Genomic DNA, 15,210 nt, shown 5'->3' with positions numbered 1-15,210 from the left:
TGTGTAAGTATTTGTTATATGGTTAAAATTATAAATTAAAGCATTTCAAATGAACTGATTTGATTTCACTCACATTGGGGTTGACTTTTGGATGGCAAGCAGCAAATGGGCCTTTGGTTTCCAATATTATACCACAGTAAGCAGGTCCTTCATACAAATCCTGCTCAGCATCTGTACATCCTGGGGTTGGGTCGACATCTGGCTTGTTACACCTGAAGGGCAAAATCAAAGTTAAGACACCTATGATATGAACTAACGATTAACATTAAGTCTTTTAGCAGTAACAGTATGTGAATTGCATATTGCCTTACTCAGTGTCTGTGTTCCAGCTGTGGCCAAAGTCATTGGGGTTTTGGACCAGTTCACCAGTCGGGGTCTTGAAGTCATCCTTAGAGTCTCCGTTGTAGTCGCCACACAGTCCACAAAGTTTGTCCTCATAGCTGTAAAATGATCACAAGCATGTAGAAACATTTAAAAATGAACCAAGTTATTATAGTTATTAAGACTTTTATAAGAACCATACTCACTCCTTGATAACTTTAATGTCCATAAAGTGGTTTCCATCATAACGTACAGTCACTCCAAAGCTCAAGGCCACAGTGTAGTGCTTGCCAGACATAAAAATGTCCACACCACTGACAGGACTCAGAGGAATGTTGACATTGGTTCCATTGACCTGAGAAAAGTCAGAAAACATAACTGTCCATTTGAATACCCCACTAAATAATATGTATACAGTATTTGTACATTAGCAATAATATTGAAAATAATGTTCTTTTCTCTTACCTGCACAGTTCCTCCTTTCAGAATGGACACTATCACTCCCAGCGCATGGACATGAACTGCTTTTACATAGCTGATATGAGGATTGTTGTAGCGATTCTCATTGTCTGTGTATACAGCGAAGTAAGGCACATCTGTGCTGTTACAAGGTTCAGACATCAGGTAAGAACAGTTTCCCATGAAGTCATAGCGCCGCTTATCAAAGGTGGTGTAATGGGGGTCACCAGAAGCAACACAGGTAGAGGTTCCTGTGAGTGAAAAATATCTTGATGTCAAAGATATACATTCTAACAACAATGTTTAGAGTAGAAGATTATATAAAATGTATTTGGAAGCATATTGGCTATGAAACATAAGCTATCACAAATAATTTAGCATGTCGTTTAAGGGTATTCATAGTTCACCTACCAGTGATCACTTGTCAGTTACAGTAACTGTAGTTTAAGGGAAGATTGTTGTTGTTTTGTACAATACCTTTAGGGTAGCAGCCGTGCACTCCACCAACCTCCCGACATTCTTCTGTCACAGGGTCACAGGTGTTGTCCACACAGTCGAAAGTGTAGTTGCCAGCACAGCGACACAACTTGGAACAGCCATTTCCAAATATGATCTCACCAGGCTGAGTGTAAATACAGACCAAGTTTAGAGCAAAGGCTTAGGTCACAGAACTAGATAAATTGCAGCCTCACATCAACGACAACTCTTGTACCTCAAAGTAATTGTTTTCCTCATCCAGGCACCCACACTGCTCAATAGGAACACAGCGCCGGCCACGGAAAACAAATCCTGGTTTACAGAAGCAGCCGCTGATGCAAGAACCAGAGCAGTTGGTGGAGGGTTCTGCACAGGTAGGAATACAGGCTGGGCCGCAATCAATGTATTCAGAGTCTGGAGGGCAGATCACTGTTGGAAGACATGAAGAGTTGTTTAGTTTTACAAATGCTGTAATTTCTTGATAGAGCAGGAGCAGGTACTCATGAAGAGATGTACTTTATTATCAAATGATGCAATAAGGGTCAATTGAGACAGAACAAATTGTTATATCTAAAAAGAAAGATACAAATTTGATTAGAAAAAATAGTTCCAGATCTGTCAGGAGTGTCGACTGGTTTGTGTATAACTGGATTTGTGTATATTCATGGTGTGATAATATGTGTAAACAAATGTGCCAGTACATGTGCTCAAAACTTTATGTATAAACCAGTACTATAACTGTTACCACTTGGTTTGCAGATATAGTCTCCATCTTCTAGTTGGCAGCTCTCATTAGGAAGACAGCTGGAGCTGGAACACTGAATAGTTCCTCCACCCTCACAAGTACACTTCTGCTTACAGCCCTCCAGATACCAGCTCTCATTTACCTAAACATGGCCACATTGATAGGAATGCGTGTCATTTTTGCAGTGGTTGCATGAATGCTGATATCATGTTTTGACAATTTTTACATCAGTGGATCCCATTTTCCTAATCTCATCCATGTCCCCAGAACCACACGGGTCAGTCCTGGTTTTAAACTCACTGGGTGGTAGGAGCCTGAGGGGTCCACACAGCCGCAGTCTTTGACAGGAACACATTTGTTGTCACTGAGGATGAAGCCAGCGTCGCACTCACAGCCCTCGACACACTTCTCACTGCAGCCCGGTGGTCCATTGATACCCAGACATGTCTCCGGACAGGAGCTCACACATATGGAGTAATGGCTGTTTGGAGGACATTCCAGAGCTGTAGAAAAATGAGGTAAAACATTAACTGATGGTGAAAATACGGTTAAAGTGAGGATGCAGTGTGAATTATATAGTTTCCCAGTCCCATGTCCCCATCCCTCTGTGACGGCATTCCTGTCATAAAAGCCTCATAAATAATAAAAACAATAAGGCTAAAGTTAAAGTAATTAACAGAGTCTAGCTGTCTAATTCGGACCTCCTGAACTCCATATCAATAATTTATGTTCTGGATTAGAGAAAGCTTGAAGCAGGCTTGTCACTGGGAATGTGAAATGTAATTCTTGCATGGATGCAAGTTCCCAAACTTTACTGCTTTTTATATGTTTAAAACATTATACACTTTGTGCAATGTAATACAATCTTCATGAGAGTATGACTCACGGCAGAAGTTTGGCTCCCTCCACTGATGGACAGGTGCACCTGCACTCAGGCAAGCATCGGTGTAAGCTTGAAGCTGGTCACAAAGAACCTGCTGCAGCCCTTGATAACGGCACATATCAAACACACAGCTCTGGAAGAAAGGCAACGGGTCCACCACATTTATACAGTCCCTGTGAGGAGCAAATGTAAGAGAAAGTGTACAAAGTTTAAGCACTAAAAGTCTTTCAACATTGTTCGTTAGCAGCATTTAGAAATTTCAGAGTTTGGTAAGTCCTAACCTAAAAGGTCCATTTGTGTCAGTTATTCTCCCACAGTTCTTTGGGTTTGACACCACACCCTCCAGCACAGGATCGCAGGGTGGTTGAGGTCCAGGGTCAGGCTTGCACCTGAAAACACAACATCATCATTGAACATATGAAATCGACCTAATCCTCAAAACATTGTGCTGCCTGTGCAGTTGATAAAAGGAAGAAAAGGTACTGACGTTGCGTCCTCATCCTCATCGGTTTGCCAGCTGTCTCCAAACTGACTTGAACTGTCGACTTGTGAGCCATCTGGCTTAGTGAATTCATTATTAGGGTTTCCATCGTAGTCCCCACACAGGCCACACATCTGGTCATAGTAGGAACTGATAAAATGAGTGAGAAAGGAACAAAGAGAGAGATTAATGAGAGATTAATGTAAAGCTGTTTGTTTCTGTAGAGATGCTTTTTGATTTTTTTCTTTTGCAGGAATTACTCAAGACCTATAACCCTTAGGAATCATGGTGGGTCTTAGTGTTTCCTGACAAATACTTCAGGTCAGAGTGATATACTGTACTGTATATATTCCAGTGAGGCTGTTTTCAGAGTTTCAGTACCTGGGAACAGAGATCTTGGCGTAATGGTTGCCGTCCCACTGCACCTTCAGGCCGAACGGAGTCGTGAGGATTACATATTGGCCAGCAAGAGACAGAGAGATGAGCGGAGATGGGAAGTGGGGGAGGGACACCCTGAGTCCATTTACCTGGATGTGTGAAAAAGAGATAAACAATAGAGATGGACTGAAGATTAATGTTAGCTCTGACTAGAAGAATGGTGAGATTTTTTTTTCTTTTCCTTAAAAAGAAAGATTATTCCTGGAAAACTGAAAAATGGACAGAGATGTTGTGACTATGAACAGATTAGGAACAACTGAAAGAAAGATTTAAGATACGAGGAGTGACTCAAAACTATTGTCTTCATTTACTTAATGCCATAAAACCTATTTTAGCTGTTGACTTAAAATCTCAATTGTTTATCTCAAGATTATAGAATGATTTCAATGGCGGTTTAATGATGGCAGCTGCAGTGGATACTGACCAGAGTTCTCCTGTTTTTCATCATTGTCACAGTGACACCATCAACAGTCACGTACAGTTTCCTCAGGTAAGAAACACCAGAAATTCCTCTCTCTTCATTCTTTCCCTCTATGGAGAACCAGGGGCCTGCAGACCCAGGAGAGAGTAAAGTAAAGTTATTTTAAAGCTGTACACCTATATTCTTATTTAAACCCTTTTTTTGTTAATTTTGGGAACATTTAATGTACATTGAATCAATATTAAGATTGTCAGGATGTTTTGTTAATCCATAACACCTACTGACGACCCAAGCATTCTAATGTCACTGCTGATTGCGGATAGTTTTAATGTGGTTTGTCCATTGCTTACCAGTGTTGTTTTTACAGGTGCGGGCCAGAGTGTAGGTGCAAGTGCCCATGAAGCTGTAGTATTTGCCATCAAAGGTGTTATAATGAGGGTCACCAGAGATAATACAGTCTTGAGATCCTGGGGAATTGTGAAAAGAGAATGATTAATTATATTTAAAGACATCAAATATTGAGCGCTAAAGATTGAGTAAAAGTTCAATAGTGTATTTTCAGACTGAATTTGTAAACAACTATTGTTACATCTATTATTAGCTCAACATTGTACAACTGGACAAGTATGATTTTAAGTTAGACATTTATTTAAAAACCCCAAAAAACTAAAACAAATTATTGCTTTGCCTGACTGAAATGGATGGATGGATGGATAAAAAGTGATTGGAAATGCACTTGTTGAGATTACTTAACTATGGTACTCACCTTCTGGGTAACATCCAATTACGCCATCCTGTACTCCACATTGTTCCATTGGTGGACAATCAGTGGCATTACAGGTAACAGATGGGGGGTTACACTTACATAGTTGCTCACAGTCCTTGGTGTAGAACTCTTCACCTGGCTAAATCCATGCAGAGAAGAAATATGTTAGTTTGACGAAAAATACTATTTGATTGACTATAACAAACTATTGCTGTCCTAAATGATACCACATCCAGTTTCCTCACCTGATAATAATTTCCATTATGGCTGCAGCCACATGTGTCTTCTTTCACACACTGGCCAGCACTGAGGATGTATCCAGGGTCACAAACACATCCTTCAGAACAAGGCCCAGTGCACTGGTTTGGTGGAAATGGGTTACAGGAAGGTTGGCAAATTGGAGCGCATGATTCAAAGTGACTGTTGGGCGGGCATTTCAGAGCTGGAGAGGAAGAATGTGTGTTAGTGCTAATAATAAACTTCACTCTGTCTCACAGTATTAGAAATAGGACAAGCCATTGATGTCAGCAGTTTTTGTGAGAGTTTATGGTTGAGGAATATGTATTTTTCAGACATACGACAGAAGGTGCTGTTTCTCCAGGGTCCAATAGTGACGCCACGGTCCTGACATTCATTGACGTACGACTCTATTGCTTCACACAATGCAGAATGAGCTCCATCCAGTTCACACACATCAAACAAACAGTCTTGGAAGAAACCCTATAAACACAGGGTTAATATGTGTAAGTATCTGATATATGGTTAAAATTATACACTAAAGCATTTCAAATGAACTGATTTGATTTAACTCACATTGGGGTTGACTTTTGGATGGCAAGCAGCAAATGGGCCTTTGGTTTCCAATATTATACCACAGTAAGCAGGTCCTTCATACAAATCCTGCTCAGCATCTGTACATCCTGGGGTTGGGTCGACATCTGGCTTGTTACACCTGAAGGGCAAAATCATAGTTAAGACACCTATGATATGAACTAACGATTAACATTAATTCTTTTAGCAGTAACAGTGTGCAAATTGCATATTGCCTTACTCAGTGTCTGTGTTCCAGCTGTGGCCAAAGTCATTGGGGTTTTGGACCAGTTCACCAGTCGGGGTCTTGAAGTCATCCTTAGAGTCTCCGTTGTAGTCGCCACACAGTCCACAAAGTTTGTCCTCATAGCTGTAAAATGATCACAAGCATGTAGAAACATTTAAAAATGAACCAAGTTATTATAGTTATTAAGACTTTTATAAGAACCATACTCACTCCTTGATAACTTTAATGTCCATAAAGTGGTTTCCATCATAACGTACAGTCACTCCAAAGCTCAAGGCCACAGTGTAGTGCTTGCCAGACATAAAAATGTCCACACCACTGACAGGACTCAGAGGAATGTTCACATTGGTTCCATTGACCTGAGAAAAGTCAGAAAACAGAACTGTCCATTTGAATACCCCACTAAATAATATGTATACAATATATATACATTAGCAATAATATTGAAAATAATGTTCTTTTCTCTTACCTGCACAGTTCCTCCTTTCAGAATGGACACTATCACTCCCAGCGCATGGACATGAACTGCTTTTACATAGCTGATATGAGGATTGTTGTAGCGATTCTCATTGTCTGTGTATACAGCGAAGTAAGGCACATCTGTGCTGTTACAAGGTTCAGACATCAGGTAAGAACAGTTTCCCATGAAGTCGTAGCGCCGCTTATCAAAGGTGGTGTAATGGGGGTCACCAGAAGCAACACAGGTAGAGGTTCCTGTGAGTGAAAAATATCTTGATGTCAAAGATATACATTCTAACAACAATGTTTAGAGTAGAAGATTATATAAAATGCATTTGGAAGCATATTGGCTATGAAACATGAGCTATCACAAATAATTTAGCATGTCATTTAAGGGTATTCATAGTTCACCTACCAGTGATCACTTGTCAGTTACAGTAACTGTAGTTTAAGGGAAGATTGTTGTTGTTTTGTACAATACCTTTAGGGTAGCAGCCGTGCACTCCACCAACCTCCCGACATTCTTCTGTCACAGGGTCACAGGTGTTGTCCACACAGTCGAAAGTGTAGTTGCCAGCACAGCGACACAACTTGGAACAGCCATTTCCAAATATGATCTCACCAGGCTGAGTGTAAATACAGACCAAGTTTAGAGCAAAGGCTTAGGTCACAGAACTAGATAAAATGCAGCCTCACATCAACGACAACTCTTGTACCTCAAAGTAATTGTTTTCCTCATCCAGGCACCCACACTGCTCAATAGGAACACAGCGCCGGCCACGGAAAACAAATCCTGGTTTACAGAAGCAGCCGCTGATGCAAGAACCAGAGCAGTTGGTGGAGGGTTCTGCACAGGTAGGAATACAGGCTGGGCCGCAATCAATGTATTCAGAGTCTGGAGGGCAGATCACTGCTAGAAGACATGAAGAGTTGTTTAGTTTTACAAATGCTGTAATTTCTTGATAGAGCAGGAGCAGGTACTCATGAAGAGATGTACTTTATTATCAAATGATGCAATAAGGGTCAATCGAGACAGAACAAATTCTTATATCTAAAAAAAAAAAGATACAAATTTGATTAGAAAAAATAGTTCCAGATCTGTCAGGAGTGTCGACTGGTTTGTGTATAACTGGATTTGTGTATATTCATGGTGTGATAATATGTGTAAACAAATGTACCAGTACATGTGCTCAAAACTTTATGTATAAACCAGTACTATAACTGTTACCACTTGGTTTGCAGAAATAGTCTCCATCTTCTAGTTGGCAGCTCTCATTAGGAAGACAGCTGGAGCTGTAACACTGAATAGTTCCTCCACCCTCACAAGTACACTTCTGCTTACAGCCCTCCAGATACCAGCTCTCATTTACCTAAACATGACCACATTCATAGGAATGCGTGTCATTTTTGCAGTGGTTGCATGAATGCTGATATCATGTTTTGACAATTTTTACATCAGTGGATCCCATTTTCCTAATCTCATCCATGTCCCCAGAACCGCACGGGTCAGTCCTGGTTTTAAACTCACTGGGTGGTAGGAGCCTGAGGGGTCCACACAGCCGCAGTCTTTGACAGGAACACATTTGTTGTCACTGAGGATGAAGCCAGCGTCGCACTCACAGCCCTCGACACACTTCTCACTGCAGCCCGGTGGTCCATTGACACCCAGACATGTCTCCGGACAGGAGCTCACACATATGGAGTAATGGCTGTTTGGAGGACATTCCAGAGCTGTAGAAAAATGAGGTAAAACATTAACTGATGGTGAAAATACGGTTAAAGTGAGGATGCAGTGTGAATTATATAGTTTTCCAGTCCCATGTGCCCATCCCTCTGTGACGGCATTCCTGTCATAAAAGCCTCATAAATAATAAAAACAATAAGGCTAAAGTTAAAGCAATCAATCGACTCTAGCTGTCTAATTCTGACCTCCTGAACTCCATTTCAATAATTTATGTTCTGGATTAGAGAAAGCTTAAAGGAGACTTGTCACTGGGAATGTGAAATGTAATTCTTGCATGGATGTAAGTTGCCAAACTTTACTGCTTTTTATATGTTTAAAACATTATACACTTTGTGCAATGTAATACAATCTTCATGAGAGTATGACTCACGGCAGAAGTTTGGCTCCCTCCACTGATGGACAGGTGCACCTGCACTCAGGCAAGCATCGGTGTAAGCTTGAAGCTGGTCACAAAGAACCTGCTGCAGCCCTTGATAACGGCACATATCAAACACACAGCTCTGGAAGAAAGGCAACGGGTCCACCACATTTATACAGTCCCTGTGAGGAGCAAATGTAAGAGAAAGTGTACAAAGTTTAAGCACTCAAAGTCTTTCAACATTGTTCATTAGCAGCATTTAGAAATTTCAGTTTGGTAAGTCCTAACCTAAAAGGTCCATTTGTGTCAGTTATTCTCCCACAGTTCTTTGGGTTTGACACCACACCCTCCAGCACAGGATCGCAGGGTGGTTGAGGTCCAGGGTCAGGCTTGCACCTGAAAACACAACATCATCATTGAACATATGAAATCGACCTAATCCTCAAAACATTGTGCTGCCTGTGCAGATGATAAAAGGAAGAAAAGGTACTGACGTTGCGTCCTCATCCTCATCGGTTTGCCAGCTGTCTCCAAACTGACTTGAACTGTCGACTTGGGAGCCATCTGGCTTAGTGAATTCATTATTAGGGTTTCCATCGTAGTCCCCACACAGGCCACACATCTGGTCATAGTAGGAACTGATAAAATGAGTGAGAAAGGAACAAAGAGAGAGATTAATGAGAGATTAATGTAAAGCTGTTTGTTTCTGTAGAGATGCTTTTTGATTTTTTTCTTTTGTAGTATTTACTCAAGACCTATAACCCTTAAGAATCATAGTGGGTCTTAGTGTTTCCTGACAAATACTTCAGGTCAGAGTGATATACTGTACTGTATATATTCCAGTGAGGCTGTTTTCAGAGTTTCAGTACCTGGGAACAGAGATCTTGGCGTAATGGTTGCCGTCCCACTGCACCTTCAGGCCGAACGGAGTCGTGAGGATTACATATTGGCCAGCAAGAGACAGAGAGATGAGCGGAGATGGGAAGTGGGGGAAGGACACCCTGAGTCCATTTACCTGGATGTGTGAAAAAGAGATAAACAATAGAGATGGACTGAAGATTAATGTTAGCTTTGACTAGAAGAAGGGTGAGAGATTTTTTTCTTTTCCTTACAATGAAAGATTATTCTTGGAAAACCAAAACATGGACAGAGATGTTGTGACTATGAACAGATTAGGAACAACTGAAAGAAAAGATTTAAGATACGAGGAGTGACTCAAAACTATTGTCTTCATTTACTTAATGCCATAAAACCTATTTTAGCTGTTGACTTAAAATCTCAATTGTTTATCTCAAGATTATAGAATGATTTCAATGGCGGTTTAATGATGGCAGCTGCAGTGGATACTGACCAGAGTTCTCCTGTTTTTCATCATTGTCACAGTGACACCATCAACAGTCACGTACAGTTTCCTCAGGTAAGAAACACCAGAAACTCCTCTCTCTTCATTCTTTCCCTCTATGGAGAACCAGGGGCCTGCAGACCCAGGAGAGAGGAAAGTAAAGTTATTTTAAAGCTGTACACCTATATTCTTATTTAAACTCAATTTTATGTTAATTTTGGGAGCATTTAATTTACATTGAATCAATATTAAGATTGTCAGGATGTTTTGTTACTCCATAACACCTACTGACGACCCAAGCATTCTAATGTCACTGCTGATTGCGGATAGTTTTAATGTGGTTTGTCCATTGCTTACCAGTGTTGTTTTTACAGGTGCGGGCCAGAGTGTAGGTGCAAGTGCCCATGAAGCTGTAGTATTTGCCATCAAAGGTGTTATAATGAGGGTCACCAGAGATAATACAGTCTTGAGATCCTGGGGAATTGTGAAAAGAGAATGATTAAGTATATTTAAAGACATCAAATATTGAGCGCTAAAGATTGCATAAAAGTACAATAGTGTATTTTCAGACTCAATTTGTACACAACGAAAAGTTTGTGATTTTATAACCTGTTTGCATGTAATACAACATCATATGACCATATCCATCTCTAGCCAAATATACTTGATGCAATGCATAATCAAATATTGAGGATCAATCACAAATAACATCTGTCTTTCAGATTCAGCGCACAAAGACAAGGCCAGTTGTTGTCTTATTAATGCATATACATGCTGGACAAAGCCAAGCTATAATTACATCTACTGTTAGCTAAACATTGTACAACTGGACTAGTATGATTTTAAAGTCAGACATTTAAAAAAAAAAAAAAATTATTGCTTTAGCCTAACTGAAATTAGATGGATGGATGGATGGATGGATGGATGGATGGATAAAAAGTGATTGGAAATGCACATGTTGAGTTTACTTAACTATGGTACTCACCTTCTGGGTAACATCCAATTACGCCATCCTGTACTCCACATTGTTCCATTGGTGGACAGTCAGTGGCATTACAGGTAACAGATGGGGGTTACACTTGCACAGTTGCTCACAGTCCTTGGTGTAGAACTCTTCACCTGGCTAAATCCATGCAGAGAAGAAATATGTTAGTTTGATGAAAAATACTATTTGATTGACTATAACAAACTATTGCTGTCCTAAATGATACCACATCCAGTTTCCTCACCTGATAATAATTTCCATTATGGCTGCAGCCACATGTGTCTTCTTTCACACACTGGCCAGCACTGAGGATGTATCCAGGGTCACAAACACATCCTTCAGAACAAGGCCCAGTGCACTGGTTTGGTGGAAATGGGTTACAGGAAGGTTGGCAAATTGGAGCGCATGATTCAAAGTGACTGTTGGGTGGGCATTTCAGAGCTGGAGAGGAAGAATGTGTGTTAGTGCTGATCATAAACTTCACTCTGTCTCACAGTATTAGAAATAGGACAAGCCATTGATGTCAGCAGGTTTTGTGAGAGTTTATGGTTGAGGAATAAGTATTTTTTAGACATACGACAGAAGGTGCTGTTTCTCCAGGGTCCAATTGTGACGCCACGGTCCTGACATTCATTGACGTACGACTCTATTGCTTCACACAATGCAGAATGAGCTCCATCCAGTTCACACACATCAAACAAACAGTCTTGGAAGAAACCCTATAAACACAGGGTTAATATGTGTAAGTATTTGTTATATGGTTAAAATTATAAATTAAAGCATTTCAAATGAACTGATTTGATTTCACTCACATTGGGGTTGACTTTTGGATGGCAAGCAGCAAATGGGCCTTTGGTTTCCAATATTATACCACAGTAAGCAGGTCCTTCATACAAATCCTGCTCAGCATCTGTACATCCTGGGGTTGGGTCGACATCTGGCTTGTTACACCTGAAGGGCAAAATCAAAGTTAAGACACCTATGATATGAACTAACGATTAACATTAAGTCTTTTAGCAGTAACAGTATGTGAATTGCATATTGCCTTACTCAGTGTCTGTGTTCCAGCTGTGGCCAAAGTCATTGGGGTTTTGGACCAGTTCACCAGTCGGGGTCTTGAAGTCATCCTTAGAGTCTCCGTTGTAGTCGCCACACAGTCCACAAAGTTTGTCCTCATAGCTGTAAAATGATCACAAGCATGTAGAAACATTTAAAAATGAACCAAGTTATTATAGTTATTAAGACTTTTATAAGAACCATACTCACTCCTTGATAACTTTAATGTCCATAAAGTGGTTTCCATCATAACGTACAGTCACTCCAAAGCTCAAGGCCACAGTGTAGTGCTTGCCAGACATAAAAATGTCCACACCACTGACAGGACTCAGAGGAATGTTGACATTGGTTCCATTGACCTGAGAAAAGTCAGAAAACATAACTGTCCATTTGAATACCCCACTAAATAATATGTATACAGTATTTGTACATTAGCAATAATATTGAAAATAATGTTCTTTTCTCTTACCTGCACAGTTCCTCCTTTCAGAATGGACACTATCACTCCCAGCGCATGGACATGAACTGCTTTTACATAGCTGATATGAGGATTGTTGTAGCGATTCTCATTGTCTGTGTATACAGCGAAGTAAGGCACATCTGTGCTGTTACAAGGTTCAGACATCAGGTAAGAACAGTTTCCCATGAAGTCATAGCGCCGCTTATCAAAGGTGGTGTAATGGGGGTCACCAGAAGCAACACAGGTAGAGGTTCCTGTGAGTGAAAAATATCTTGATGTCAAAGATATACATTCTAACAACAATGTTTAGAGTAGAAGATTATATAAAATGTATTTGGAAGCATATTGGCTATGAAACATAAGCTATCACAAATAATTTAGCATGTCGTTTAAGGGTATTCATAGTTCACCTACCAGTGATCACTTGTCAGTTACAGTAACTGTAGTTTAAGGGAAGATTGTTGTTGTTTTGTACAATACCTTTAGGGTAGCAGCCGTGCACTCCACCAACCTCCCGACATTCTTCTGTCACAGGGTCACAGGTGTTGTCCACACAGTCGAAAGTGTAGTTGCCAGCACAGCGACACAACTTGGAACAGCCATTTCCAAATATGATCTCACCAGGCTGAGTGTAAATACAGACCAAGTTTAGAGCAAAGGCTTAGGTCACAGAACTAGATAAATTGCAGCCTCACATCAACGACAACTCTTGTACCTCAAAGTAATTGTTTTCCTCATCCAGGCACCCACACTGCTCAATAGGAACACAGCGCCGGCCACGGAAAACAAATCCTGGTTTACAGAAGCAGCCGCTGATGCAAGAACCAGAGCAGTTGGTGGAGGGTTCTGCACAGGTAGGAATACAGGCTGGGCCGCAATCAATGTATTCAGAGTCTGGAGGGCAGATCACTGTTGGAAGACATGAAGAGTTGTTTAGTTTTACAAATGCTGTAATTTCTTGATAGAGCAGGAGCAGGTACTCATGAAGAGATGTACTTTATTATCAAATGATGCAATAAGGGTCAATTGAGACAGAACAAATTGTTATATCTAAAAAGAAAGATACAAATTTGATTAGAAAAAATAGTTCCAGATCTGTCAGGAGTGTCGACTGGTTTGTGTATAACTGGATTTGTGTATATTCATGGTGTGATAATATGTGTAAACAAATGTGCCAGTACATGTGCTCAAAACTTTATGTATAAACCAGTACTATAACTGTTACCACTTGGTTTGCAGATATAGTCTCCATCTTCTAGTTGGCAGCTCTCATTAGGAAGACAGCTGGAGCTGGAACACTGAATAGTTCCTCCACCCTCACAAGTACACTTCTGCTTACAGCCCTCCAGATACCAGCTCTCATTTACCTAAACATGGCCACATTGATAGGAATGCGTGTCATTTTTGCAGTGGTTGCATGAATGCTGATATCATGTTTTGACAATTTTTACATCAGTGGATCCCATTTTCCTAATCTCATCCATGTCCCCAGAACCACACGGGTCAGTCCTGGTTTTAAACTCACTGGGTGGTAGGAGCCTGAGGGGTCCACACAGCCGCAGTCTTTGACAGGAACACATTTGTTGTCACTGAGGATGAAGCCAGCGTCGCACTCACAGCCCTCGACACACTTCTCACTGCAGCCCGGTGGTCCATTGATACCCAGACATGTCTCCGGACAGGAGCTCACACATATGGAGTAATGGCTGTTTGGAGGACATTCCAGAGCTGTAGAAAAATGAGGTAAAACATTAACTGATGGTGAAAATACGGTTAAAGTGAGGATGCAGTGTGAATTATATAGTTTCCCAGTCCCATGTCCCCATCCCTCTGTGACGGCATTCCTGTCATAAAAGCCTCATAAATAATAAAAACAATAAGGCTAAAGTTAAAGTAATTAACAGAGTCTAGCTGTCTAATTCGGACCTCCTGAACTCCATATCAATAATTTATGTTCTGGATTAGAGAAAGCTTGAAGCAGGCTTGTCACTGGGAATGTGAAATGTAATTCTTGCATGGATGCAAGTTCCCAAACTTTACTGCTTTTTATATGTTTAAAACATTATACACTTTGTGCAATGTAATACAATCTTCATGAGAGTATGACTCACGGCAGAAGTTTGGCTCCCTCCACTGATGGACAGGTGCACCTGCACTCAGGCAAGCATCGGTGTAAGCTTGAAGCTGGTCACAAAGAACCTGCTGCAGCCCTTGATAACGGCACATATCAAACACACAGCTCTGGAAGAAAGGCAACGGGTCCACCACATTTATACAGTCCCTGTGAGGAGCAAATGTAAGAGAAAGTGTACAAAGTTTAAGCACTAAAAGTCTTTCAACATTGTTCGTTAGCAGCATTTAGAAATTTCAGAGTTTGGTAAGTCCTAACCTAAAAGGTCCATTTGTGTCAGTTATTCTCCCACAGTTCTTTGGGTTTGACACCACACCCTCCAGCACAGGATCGCAGGGTGGTTGAGGTCCAGGGTCAGGCTTGCACCTGAAAACACAACATCATCATTGAACATATGAAATCGACCTAATCCTCAAAACATTGTGCTGCCTGTGCAGTTGATAAAAGGAAGAAAAGGTACTGACGTTGCGTCCTCATCCTCATCGGTTTGCCAGCTGTCTCCAAACTGACTTGAACTGTCGACTTGTGAGCCATCTGGCTTAGTGAATTCATTATTAGGGTTTCCATCGTAGTCCCCACACAGGCCACACATCTGGTCATAGTAGGAACTGATAAAATGAGTGAGAA

The 15,210-nt window shown here is 40.8% G+C and overlaps 1 protein-coding gene across 8 annotated transcripts in view; it reads right to left on the bottom strand.

Moving 5' to 3' along the window:
- Positions 1-15,210, bottom strand: part of zanl (zonadhesin, like) — a 60,589-nt gene that overhangs the window by 24,002 nt on the left and 21,377 nt on the right. For 5 of the 8 annotated variants that reach the window (XM_067401687.1, XM_067401690.1, XM_067401686.1 and 2 more), the window contains exons 57-71: positions 15,048-15,191; positions 14,842-14,949; positions 14,564-14,733; positions 13,978-14,180; positions 13,678-13,819; positions 13,168-13,361; positions 12,933-13,077; positions 12,462-12,706; positions 12,203-12,351; positions 11,987-12,115; positions 11,749-11,887; positions 11,514-11,655; positions 11,181-11,377; positions 10,937-11,074; positions 10,308-10,425 (exon numbers count right to left, since the gene is read on the bottom strand). In XM_067401687.1, coding sequence (XP_067257788.1) covers positions 10,955-11,074; positions 11,181-11,377; positions 11,514-11,655; positions 11,749-11,887; positions 11,987-12,115; positions 12,203-12,351; positions 12,462-12,706; positions 12,933-13,077; positions 13,168-13,361; positions 13,678-13,819; positions 13,978-14,180; positions 14,564-14,733; positions 14,842-14,949; positions 15,048-15,191 — 2,227 coding nt within the window. In that variant the 3' untranslated portion in view covers positions 10,308-10,425; positions 10,937-10,954. Of the gene's footprint in view, positions 1-73; positions 213-311; positions 441-527; positions 677-786; positions 1,032-1,257; positions 1,403-1,492; positions 1,687-2,002; positions 2,145-2,302; positions 2,506-2,888; positions 3,059-3,166; positions 3,275-3,372; positions 3,517-3,747; positions 3,894-4,228; positions 4,354-4,575; positions 4,693-4,991; positions 5,131-5,236; positions 5,434-5,569; positions 5,712-5,804; positions 5,944-6,042; positions 6,172-6,258; positions 6,408-6,517; positions 6,763-6,988; positions 7,134-7,223; positions 7,421-7,735; positions 7,878-8,035; positions 8,239-8,621; positions 8,792-8,897; positions 9,006-9,103; positions 9,248-9,478; positions 9,625-9,960; positions 10,086-10,307; positions 10,426-10,936; positions 11,075-11,180; positions 11,378-11,513; positions 11,656-11,748; positions 11,888-11,986; positions 12,116-12,202; positions 12,352-12,461; positions 12,707-12,932; positions 13,078-13,167; positions 13,362-13,677; positions 13,820-13,977; positions 14,181-14,563; positions 14,734-14,841; positions 14,950-15,047; positions 15,192-15,210 lie in introns of those variants that run through there. The other 3 variants (XM_067401683.1, XM_067401684.1, XM_067401685.1) reach the window with 2 other exon arrangements.

This window comes from Chanodichthys erythropterus, chromosome 11 (genome assembly GCF_024489055.1).
Source record: "Chanodichthys erythropterus isolate Z2021 chromosome 11, ASM2448905v1, whole genome shotgun sequence".
Classification (NCBI taxonomy): Eukaryota; Metazoa; Chordata; class Actinopteri; order Cypriniformes; family Xenocyprididae; genus Chanodichthys; species Chanodichthys erythropterus.
The sequence above is the reverse complement of the archived record's forward strand: the minus strand, read 5'-3'. Positions and strand labels throughout refer to the sequence as shown.